Source organism: Misgurnus anguillicaudatus, chromosome 20 (assembly GCF_027580225.2).
Source record: "Misgurnus anguillicaudatus chromosome 20, ASM2758022v2, whole genome shotgun sequence".
NCBI lineage: Eukaryota > Metazoa > Chordata > Actinopteri > Cypriniformes > Cobitidae > Misgurnus > Misgurnus anguillicaudatus.
The window spans coordinates 33,471,553-33,483,548 of record NC_073356.2 but is presented as its reverse complement, the minus strand read 5'-3'; the positions used below and the strand labels follow the sequence as shown (position 1 = coordinate 33,483,548).

The 11,996-nt window shown below is 37.0% G+C and overlaps 1 protein-coding gene across 1 annotated transcript; it reads right to left on the bottom strand.

Annotated features, from left to right (window-relative positions):
* Positions 1 to 4,640: 4,640 nt before the first annotated feature.
* Positions 4,641 to 8,551, bottom strand: krt1-19e (keratin, type 1, 19e). Its single transcript, XM_055220430.2, has 8 exons — positions 8,029 to 8,551; positions 7,864 to 7,946; positions 7,023 to 7,179; positions 6,607 to 6,768; positions 5,769 to 5,894; positions 5,491 to 5,565; positions 5,242 to 5,390; positions 4,641 to 4,897 (listed from the first exon to the last, which is right to left on the bottom strand). The coding sequence occupies exons 1-8, from the start codon at positions 8,503 to 8,505 to the stop codon at positions 4,753 to 4,755; spliced, it is 1,374 nt and encodes a 457-aa protein (XP_055076405.2). The 5' UTR covers positions 8,506 to 8,551; the 3' UTR covers positions 4,641 to 4,752.
* Positions 8,552 to 11,996: the final 3,445 nt, after the last annotated feature.

Below are 11,996 nucleotides of genomic sequence, written 5' to 3'. Positions count from 1 at the left end.
ATAAAAAATTATTTATTTATTTTTTTGGCGTGTTAGATGTACACCTTGTCACACAGCAGCTTTTAGGTATTATTCTGTTTTTAAGTTTAATCTGTAAATAAGTTTTTATAAGCTGTCGACCCCAAAAAACGAGCGTTTAAAGACACAAAAATGGATACAGGCAACTTTTCATAGTACTTCTATTAGTAGAACTGCGTCCACTAGGGGGAAACGTAGTCGGCGATCCACTTTATTCTCCTTAAAGGCTGGGTTTTACGGCTCGACAGCTTATAAAAACTTATTTCTGGGTTCTTTGGCTTGTTAGCTGTACATATTGTCACACAGCAGCTTTTAGGCATTATTCAGTTTTTTGTTATAAGCCAGAAATGACAAGGAGGCGGCTTCTCGCAATACAAACTCAATGGAGACGGTTGGATTGATTTCCCCCCCGGTGGGCGTGGTTTTCAAATTTGCATAACGGCGCTCTGTCTCTATATGATGCTGTCCCGAGAATTTTTGCGTGTTTGTTCTATCACCTCCCACCTCTATAATGGGTGTATAGGTGCACTGGAACAATCCTTCCTAAAATGCAATAAACTTTCGTTAACAAAGACGTGAAACTCAGCGAGTGGTCAGGGGTGTTCACTGATATGCTCACACAAAAATCGCTGCAAAAGATGCTTTCCAACAGGTGTTTTAGCATTCGTTGTAAACTTGTGGACCTATTTTCCCTAACGCCTCACACCCGTATATTCTTCCGCTGAGAGCTTGAATAATAGACACTCCAGACCAGGTGGTGGTGATAATCCGCCTTTACCAATTGCAAGAATAGAAACAAAGTTCCCGGCGCGGAGTAATACCGTACCTCACAGCACATCTAATACAAGTCAATGGAGTTGGACAAAATCTACAATAAATCCTGTTGGAATGCGTATTTTGCAGCGATTTCTGTGTGAGCATATCAGTAAACACCCCTGAACACTCGGCGAGCCCCACGTCCCTGCAAACGAAAGTTCAATGCATCCCAGGAAGGACTGTTCCAGTGCACCCACACACCCGCTGCAGAAGTGGGAGGCGACAGAACAAACACCCGAAAATTCTCAGAATTTTGGTCAAAACCATTCATCATAAACTATCTGAAAACAGGGCTTTAAGTGTAAAATACAGAACTTGTCCTTTAAATATGTCACAAATTTGTATAGTTTTAATAGCTTTCTTATTGACAGAAATTGAAATTATATCCAAGTTTAAATTCAATTCTTATTTGAAAACATTAAAGTAAGGTTTACTTTTTGTATTTATGGATATGAATTAATGATAATAATGAATAAAAGAAGATTTATACAAAAGCTTGCATTGATTAAATGATTGTCTACAGCTTTGCAAAATGTTTTTTCAGATTGATGTGATTTTAAAGATAATAGCAAAGAGTTCTTGCTACACTCTAAAACAAACGGTGGTAAAAATAGCACTAAAAGTGGTTTACTGGCTTATAATCATGCGAGAACCATTTTAGAACCCTTTTGTGCTATATAGAACCATATCTGATGCTATAGTTCTGCTATATCACCCCCGGATGGTTCTTCATGGGTTCTTTATAGGTGCTATATATAGCACTAAAAATGGTTCCCATATGATTACAAGCTTTTAGTGCTATTTAGCACCATTTTTTAGCACCACACAAAGTCATTGACTCCGGACTTCCTCCATTTCATTTCCATTTGTTTGTGTTTGTTGTCTTGGTGTCACTGCTAAACATCTTCTACTTGTTACATGAGATCTTGTGCACAGAAATGCAAACAATACAACTGACATGCACTAAAAAATGTGTGTAGGCAATCCAGTATCACAACAAACACATGAAGAGAGATGCAGTCATTTTAAACATCCATCAGTGACACTTCAGCCATTTTATTCAACAGCATCATTCATGGCCTCAGACGCTGAACAAAGAAAGCATATAATCCATACTAACCAAGCCACGTTTCTCTTGTGGGCTGGGCTGGGTTGTGAACAGTTTGGCAGCTGATTTATTGACACTGGTGGTTTCTGTATGCACTGCAGAATTGCAATGAAAGGGTGAGGTTTATGCAAAGCTGGTTAATCAGAAATTTGAGCTAACTACAGTTTGTCACTTGTCATTTTAGCGTAAGTCTTGTGTTTCCCTTCGACCTTGCTGTGCCCTTGCAACACAGCAGGCGTGATTTGACTAATGCCATTATTACCTCAATCTAGTGGGATTTGCATGATGAATGATAATGATCATTGAGGTGAGTTCTTGCTTGTGTGAGTTAATCTGTTACATGAACAGAATCAAAGTGTTTCATGTTAATATTTGTGTGAGTCAAAACCCAAATAGTTTATTATTGCATGCTAAAAAAAACCTGCTTAGAGGAGTATGAATGTTCATAAACTCATAAACCGTGATGGTTTGGCACTTCTGGTGGACTCAGGAGGTCCGGGTTGATCTCACAGGAATGTATACAAATTTTACGAGTTGTAAGAAATCATACAAAGTGAATAGTACAAAAATGTACAATAATAGAGTGCAGCAGAAACATTTATTTTTGTAGGCAAAACCCAAAATCGTGTTTGCATTTTAGCACTTCCATTTTTATCATCCCAAAGTCAATGTTTTTTTGTTTTGTTTTTTTGGGGGGGGTTGGTTAAACTCCTTAAATAAGACATTGGTAGGATACGATCAAGATATTTTATAAATACTAGGGCTGTAATGTTTAATAGTGCCAATGCGCGTATGGTGAAATCCCGGCACATCCCAAAGCCAGGGGGCGCTCTTGTGCAGAAACTACCTTTGTGCCACAGAAGAAGTAGCATTACAAACGCTATTCCACAAAATGTCTACAGGAATATTTATATCACTGTTCTTCAAATTGTTTCAGGTATTTTCATGATAAAAAAATAATATTTTGAACGATTTTGTTTAACGAGTGTTGCTTTTTTAATTGCACGTTATAAAAGACTCCGACTCATAATGATTTTAGAATGATAAGGACTTCATACTGACCAAATGCCGTAGTACACGCACAAGCTGTGCATGAAACACAGATTCGCAGCCGTGCAATTCAGAATCGATTTCAGACACACGATTAATCGTTACAGCCCTAATAAACAAATTTTATTTTACGACATAAGACACCGGCAATACCAACGTTATCTCACGAGAAATCATGAATATTTTACGAGTTGGCTAATTTGTATCAATTCAGACGACCACATTCATAACTTTAGGCACGATTTGCCTTGACCCCAGTGACGTTGGGGTTAGGGGCGGGTTAGGGGTTCATTTTTTTTATGAGAATCGATTTTGCACGATTAACTGCATATGAATTAATACGAATTAGCCAACTCGTAAAATATGTACGATTTCTCGTGAGATCAGGCTACACCCCCAGGACTAGAGACTTTGTCGGAGACTTTTAATGCCATCACGCATGAAGATCTGAAAAACAACCCAATATGGACACAATTCCTAATAACGATTTGTATTTTTTTATCAGGGAACATTTTTAAATGTTTTAATAAAGTTTTAAAGAGCTTGTTGGTGATGACACTGATGTTTTGTAATTTGCTTGTAGCCTAAGGTTAGCTTTATATTTAGTTTAAATGCATTTAAACTCATAAAAATATGTTAATCTGTGCATATTATCTTGTTGTAACATTTGTTAAACACAGAGCGTATTTTTACAATAATCCAAAAGTCTATGGGAAAATTTGTGGGATTTTTGGCGAGGGAACCAGTGTTCGGGTTGGACTACAAAAATATGTCTCGTGACACTCTACTATAAAAATAATGAAACCACACCCCTAACCCCGCCCCCAAACACAACATCACAGGGGCAAATGCAAATTGTACAAAGACGTTTGAATGTGGACGTAGGAATTAGCCACCTTATAAATACATTATGCATTGGAAGGTCAAAGTTATGGGACCATATATTCAAATTAAAATGAGCCCCATTTGACTAAACCTTACACTTTCTATTATTTTACTTTCTTGTTAATGTCTTAATGTTGTTTTTTTTTAATTTTGTTGGATACTCTATTTTGTCACTTCTATTTTGCAAAAAGTGTAATGATATTCTCAATGTTACAAGAGCATATAAATAAAAAAAATGTGACCCTGTCTCTAAAATCCAGGCTGAAGTCTCATAACTTAAAGGAACAGTATGCAAGAAATTTATATCAATTAATCATAAAATGGTTAAATACTTATATCACTCACAACAGTGGTTTGGCCAGGATATTGTCATTTAAAAAGTGGAGTTGCAGCCCTTAACTGATGTCATTTTGTGTATTGGCCACCAGTTGTGTGATTGCAGTACCAGTTTTAGCCACAAGTTTTGTGATTGCAATACCAGTTTTGGCCACAATCCTACAAACTGTTCCTTTATTGCTTGTAAGAAATGTTAAGTTTGATTTCACATTAATTTCAATCTTTGACATGAACTTGACTCAGTCAATATAAAAAATATCAAGATTATTTCTCATAGATGTTCTTTACACTATATAGGATGATTTAATGTATATTGGGTCACATACTTCATTGAACTATAATAGATGTGTTTCTTGTTTGAAAGATTCATGACTTAATTATATATGACATATTTCCCCATCTTCACCACAGAGGACCCAAACACACATTTGTTCAGTTACATGTCTTTTATTGTTGCAAATGCTCAGACAACCACCACTTTTCCCCAGCATGAGATGTGCTACAGATGGATTTCTCAGGCAATGTCAGTCTGGCATTGTTTATGTAACAAGGGCTGATGTAGAGGAAGAGACCACTTTCCCATCAACCATCTCTTCCACAACAGTGATCACCTTTGTTTTGGTGGTGGTGGTGCTTGTGCTGGAGCTGGAGCCAGAGCCGGAGCCCGAGGACCCAGATGTCAGGCTGTAAGGAGACAAACACTTAACCAGTTAAACCAGTACTGCCTAATCTGTAGTACAGATGTAACTCAATCTGCAGAACTAAAAAAAACCTGCGTTCATTGTCTAACACTTTTGACCAAAAATAGTCCCAAGCTGTCACTGGGGCAGTACCCTTTTAAAAGTCCTAACATTTACCATTTAGGTAGAGATATGTGTACATTTGGTACCTTTGAGGTACAAATATGAACTCTTTACATGCAAAGGTGTACTTTTTGAAAAGGGTGCCGCCCCAGTGACAACTAGGGACCATTATTTAACCATTTCTTGTAACAGAGAGAATGGTAATGAATTATAAACATGATTTACCTGCCACTCGCTTCTCCGTCCAGCAGTCTCCTGTATTCTGCAATCTCCATTTCCAGTCTGGTCTTAATGTCCAGAAGCGTCTGATACTCTTGACTTTGACGTTCAAGATCAGATCTGAGTTGGACCAATTGAGCCTCCATTTGATTCGCCTATAGGCCCGACAGGACATGAGATGAACTTTAACCCCTGATGTCCACTTCATATTAGTAAAAGATTTACGTTTTACGCCTTGATCTTTAAAGCTCTTACCTGTGACTGGAGGCTACCCAGCTTCATGGAGTAGCGATTTCTCGTCTCCATTAGAGTGTTTTCCAAGGACGCATTCTGTGATGGGAAAGCAGAGATATTTTGATGATTTCATCTGTAAACTGTAAACTTTCTTGTAAAGTACAATGCTGTAAACATGAGGAGCTCTGATGCGAAGGCTCTGAACGCCACCAAAAATGAGTGCTATAAAGTAAACCTTACAAATTTCTTGGTATCTGGAAAGGTACCTTTTAAAGGTATCTTGAAAGGTACATATTTACCATGGCAAGGAGAGACTGGAGCTCTATCTCCAACGCCTGTAATGTGCTCTTCAACGAGTTGACTTCAGTTTTAGATGTCTGCATGCTCTCTGTGTTTGCTGCAACCTCTTCTTTAATGACTTGAGCCTGTAAAATAAGTATTGAACCAAATGTTTAAATTTAAAGGGGCCATGGCATGAAAATCTGACTTTTTCCATGTTTAAGTGCAATAATTGGGTCTCCAGTGCTTCTATCAACCTAGAAAATGTGAAAAAGATCAACCCAGTAACTTAGTTTTGGTAAAACATTCTCTGCAAGCACGTGAAAAAAAATAGCTCATTGAAATTTGGCTCTCCTTATGATGTTATAAGGAGATCGTATTATAATAATACCGCCCCTTAATCTGCACTATCCAACCACGGCACAGACATCTAGTGCCGAGATAAAGAGAGAGAGAGAAGATAATTCACAGGACAATTGAATTTCAATCGCAACACACCACCATCATTGCGATAAGTGTTTGAATTTAATCAGCTCATTTGCATTTTAAAGGACACACCCAAAAAGACCAAATTTTTTTCTACAAAGTGTCAATTTTAACATTTTATAATAAATTATCTATATGGTATTTTGAGTTAAAAGTCACATGTGTACTCTGGGGACACCAAATATTTATTTTATATCTTAAAAAAGTCTTGTGACATGGCCCCATTAATACGTCATCTAGTCTTGTCTGTTTCCGTATAGACATTTTGAATTTGCTTTCACCAAACTACAGATTTTTTTTTTATTAGGTCCCTTAACTTTATATGAATCATGAGACCGTATATGTCAAACACTTCTTTTGGATTGAACCAACCTTCTCCTGGATCATGCCTTCAAGCGTTTTTCGACTCTTGGTTATGAGACCTTCGTAGTGCTCACGCATTTCTTCCAGGATTTTGTTGAGATCTTCTTGTGGAGCTGCATTGACCTCTACATTAACCTGTCCACTCATCTGTTCACGGGCGCCCAAGAGTTCCTGGAGAAACATCGGATCGACTGAGCAAAGAACCACTTCATCATTGCTTAATTTTGATATTTTCTGATATTTACATTTAAACCTGTCGCATTCCAGTGAAAACCTGATCTAAAGCAGTAAAATACACTGACCTCCTCTCTGGGAACAATTTGGCAATCATCTCAAAAATGTAAGCAAAAATATTTTGCTTCACTGCATTATATTAAACAGATACCCTTGCAGACAGCTTAAAGGGTTTCGAAATAATTTACTACCTCCTCGTGGTTTTTCTTCATGTACGCCAGTTCGTCTTTGAGTCCTTCGATCTCCATGGTCAAGTCTTTCTGACTCATGGTCAGCTCACTGAGAAGATTCTTCAATCCTGCGATATCTGCTTCAACAGACTGACGCATCGACAGCTCATTCTCGTATCTGTAAAACACAAACGCTTATTTATTCCTGCTTTCAAAACTTAGAAATGAACAGAAAGGTAGGTTACAATTTTAGGAAATTTTAAGGAATGCACATTAAAAATTAGGTTTGCGGATCCAAACATGCATCACTGCTTCTTTATACACTGCCAAAAAATATTTGTTTTATATTGTTTTCAGTAAAAATATCTAAAAATTCTTAAATTAAGATGCTTTTCCTTGATGAGCAAAACGACCCAAGAAAATAAGTCTAATTTAAGACCAAAAATATAAAATTTAAGTGATTTTGTGCAAAAAAATCTGCCAATGGGGTAAGCAAACTTTTCTTGAATTTCTCTTGAATTAAGTGTTTAAGAAAAATGTTTAAGATTTTTTGCTTACCCCATTGGCTGATTTTTTTTGCTTGTTTTATGCACAAAATCACTTAAATTGGATATTTTTGGTCTAAAAACTAGACCTATTTTCTTGGGTCGTTTTGCTCATCAAGAAAAATCATCCCAATCCAAGAATCTCTAGATATTTCCACTGAAAACAAGACAAAAATACCAAGAATTTTTCTCTTGAGAATCATTTTTTGCAGTATAGCACTTTTATTTTTAAAGGTGTTTATTTAGGTGTTGCGTGTGATTCTCTGTTTAGATTTTTATTGTGTTTAAGTATAAAAAAGAAAACAAAATATAATCACTTCATTCTGAAGTCATCTGCAGCCAGGCTGGCATTGTCGATGTTGAGGTGAACCGTGTTCTTCTGCTGTACGGCATCCAAAATCTGAGAGATAAACAAAGGCAAGGTCAGAAATTAAATCCCTCTATAGATATTTACACCTGATTTTATAAAAAAAAAACCTTACTTTAGCCTGAAGGTCAGTGATAATAGCCCAGAAGGCAGAGTAGTCACGTGCACCGCCAGAAGGAGCCAGCCTGCCATCCAGAAACTGACGAATCTTCAGCTCAAGTTCAGCATTGGCCTTCTCAAGCGTCCGCACTTTCTCCAGGTAAGCAGCCAGACGATCGTTAAGGTTCTGCATGGTGAACTTCTCATTGCCAATGCCCCTTTCTTCACCTGCTGAGGCACCAAATCCACCACCTGATCCACCGCCGAATCCACCACCTGCACCGAATCCACCACCAGCACCGAATCCACCACCTGCACCGAATCCACCACCTGCACCTCCACCGAAGCTATAGCCACCTCCTGATCCATATGAAGAACTGGAGATTTTGACTCCTGAACCTCCTGCGCCTCCATAGACGCTGCCAGACCTCAGGCCTCCTCCTCCACCTGAACCGGAGAACCGCGCGGACCTGCTGGTGAAGGTGGCAACCATGGTGGGTGGATGTCTTACTCTGCTCTGTATGAAGAGTGAGTGCGGAGGAGTGACTCTCTGCCCTTTTATATGTTGGTTTTGGGCACTGAAGCTGGGTTTTTGACAGGGGAAGACATGTTGACCATATTTTTGTAAAAAAAAAAAAAATTGCTGACAGCAAAAAATCTGTCAAGCTATATTACTTTACTTAAAAGGTAAACTTCAGCAATAAATCTGGATGATTGACAGACCCCTCAAGTAAGTGACAAAGAGGCTTGGATCCCCCTCCCAAACCATTCTCTGCCAACAGCATCAGCAGCAGCTTTGTACATGTTCAGATATTTGCGGATTTGTGAGACCGACAAAAGAGGTTTTTTTCACTGTCAGTCAGCCAACATCATATACTCGTTGAACTTTCACAGCCACTCCCTTTGGAGCTCCTCCAACCTCATATAGTCAATAGCTTTCTGCATATTACCCCAATAAATAACAAATCTGTCTCAAAAAGAATTTGGAAAAAGAGTGCAATGCTGTTGGATGATGCAAATTTGAACAGTACACCTATTGAAGCACAAAATATTCAGACACAATACGTATGCATACTGTAAGTATGATAATCTCACTGACAGGTGAAGATTTGTTTGTTAGTAGATGATTAAATTAAACTTTAATTACTTCAGAGGAAGGTCGCTTAAAGGGAAAATCTGATGATTGACGGATAATGTTCAAGTTATTGCACGTAAGACATAAAGCACCATTTTCCCACCAGGTTTAATGTAGCTTTTTAAATTCCTCCCTAAGGCTGCTGAGCTAAAACACATCTTCTCATGCGAGAATATTTACTCTATACTTAAAAAAATGCTATATAGGGGGTTTTCAACTAAGCGTTGGGTCAAAAAGGGACGAGCCCAGCCCACTGTGTTGTAATTTAACCTACTGTATGTAACTTAACCTTTGTTTCAACCCAAAGTGCTGGGTTGTTTTAAACATTTTCTGAGTAATTTAACCCAGCGATTCGGTTACACTATATTGAAAATAACCCAGCATTTTTACTTTATCTATGTTAATTTATCTTCAGTTATTTTGCTGTAGATTACATGATTTTGGAAATTAATTTGTTGGATTTAATTAGTAATTATATAAGAATAAAAGTTTAATGTTTCTCAGCATTGTACTGTTTCAACCGCATATTAGAGATCATTCAGTAATTTATAATGATTAGACATGTTTGCAATTAATTCTGAAAGTGTATTTCAAAGTTCAAAGTGATGATTAATTAGCACGCTTAAACTTTGTGCACTGTTTAAAATGTGAATAAGCTGCAAGTATGCAGAGTGCTCTCCTGCCCCGCCCTACTTGGGTTATTACAACTATTTTGCACATTCTCCATAAGTCAAAAGGCAGGTAAAAGAAAATGTTGCTGAGGCAGGTGAAATGCCTAATTGAGAAATAACACGCACAAAATTAACCGCAGGGTTGTTTAAATTTGACTATTTTTATTCAGTCAAACAAAATCATGTGTATGTGTCAAATGGTCTTACAGGACTAAAACAAAGCTTTGATAAAAAAAATCCCACATGAAAAATGTTGTAGGCCTAGTTTAGGCCTATTTTAGTTTACTATGGAATGCAAATGTAATGCAATTCCCAGACACTGAACTGTACCATAGTAAATAAACTACAGTATACTACTATTTACTATGCCGTTTACTTTATTTGTTGAACAGTATTTGTTCGTGTGAGGAAAAAGTCTGCTGCGAAGTCAACACATTTCAGTTCTCCCCACAGGAACAAATAAGCTACTGTGCTGTAGCCATTATAGAAATGACTTTGCTAATGTATAGCATACTATAATATATAGTGAAGCGATACATTGTAAAATACAGTAAATACTGTATCAACACTATACTAACATCTCGTTAAAATCTGATTTTTTTTCCGAAATCTATCAATATTTTTGCTAAATCAAATTTGTTTAAGGCAGGTTTTTCTGCAGCGTCTATGCGCGTGCTTGACCACCAGAGCGCGCGCGTCTGTCAGGGATGCAACGGTTTTCTGAGGGAATGCTGAGGCAGAGGTGAGTCGCTTCATAACGTTACTTGACGACAACTATTTGATTGAAAACTGTTACGAGATTAATTTAATAGAGTAATAACACCTCATTAAGATCGAATTTACAAAAAGTAAGCAATTTGTTAATGTGTGGATTATGCTCGCTGAATCAACTTTTATCGCGTCAGAGGTTTTTAGTCAACATGTATTGAATACGTCACACACATACTGTATAGTCAGCGTGTAACGTTAATGGACTTAATGCAGTTTGTGTCAACGTGTAGTAGATTTAATAAAGTCAACATGTAGTGGATTTGAATGACTTTGAGTCAACAGTAACTTACACAGCAGAATGGTAACGTTACTGCTGCCTAAGTGAGTAATTTACTTCAGAAAACCACTCCTTACTCCTTCATGCTTTGTTTTGTGAAACAGAAATTGTGTGAATTTGCAAGTAAGATGCCACTTTTAGACAATTTGCTATAACGGCAATTTTTACTTTGTTTTACCTAAGATAGGGTTATAGGCCATGGTTCAGGCCCAGCCTGTGGGTCAAATTAACTTTCAGTTGGGTTTGTCCAAATTAGACCATGTCATGAATTAAAACACATTTTATAAACTGTGTATGCAACATTTTACAAAAATAAAGAAAATCCCTAATCCTTGTGAAGTACACAACCAGTTTTGTATCAGCCATCCTGGCCCATTAAGTGAACTAAGCATAAGACATTAGCAAAGCAATTAAAAGATTTAACAACTTAGAGGTTCTTTGCACATGTGAAACATGTATTAGTGTAGTGGTAAAGTTTTCATTTGGTGTGAATGGGAGGTCATTTAAATACCAACCTAATACTGTTTATTTTAAAATAACAGCTGTCAGCTTTGTGCTGTCACCACACCTCATTCCTTAAAGCCATCAGGCAAACAACTCTTGTCATCCTAAAAGAAAGTAAAGAATGATTCTGTTTTAAAATAGCTGGGGGTGGGTTGTTAGTGTGTAAGTGAACAGACAGGTATTGTAACTTATGCAGGTCATCTCGCGGTTGTGCAACAGAGCTCAGATTACATAAAACTTAAATATATCACTATCAGTGCAACGCAAGTTCAATAAAATATCATCAATGTGTACTGATATGAATTCAAGTAAATTTTATTTATATAGCGCTTTTTTCACAATTGTTTAATTGTTCCAAAGCAGCTTTACATTAATTAAAACAAGAGAAAACTGAAAAACCATAGACAACAAAGTACAACGGCTAAAATTAATCTGTACTATTGAGTAATAATGCAATGTACAGTTGTGTTCAAAAAATAGTAGTGCAACATCAATAACCTGATAAACCACTATTATTATTAGTAGTAATGTTTTTGCATTGGAAATTATTTATTTACATATGTAAATAATAGTGTAATAGAAAAACAATGAACCTATTGGTAATGATATTATCTACACTACTTCTT

Bases quoted from the DNA above. Each gene is read 5' to 3' on its own strand.
- krt1-19e (XM_055220430.2), bottom strand. From the start codon at position 8,505: ATGGTTGCCACCTTCACCAGCAGGTCCGCGCGGTTCTCCGGTTCAGGT. The intron at 7,947-8,028 runs GTAAGGTTTTTT...TTTATCTCTCAG, and splicing joins TCACTGACCTTCAGGCTAAA to ATTTTGGATGCCGTACAGCA. The intron at 5,566-5,768 runs GTAAATATGTAC...TTCCCATCACAG, and splicing joins TCCAGTCTCTCCTTGCCATG to AATGCGTCCTTGGAAAACAC.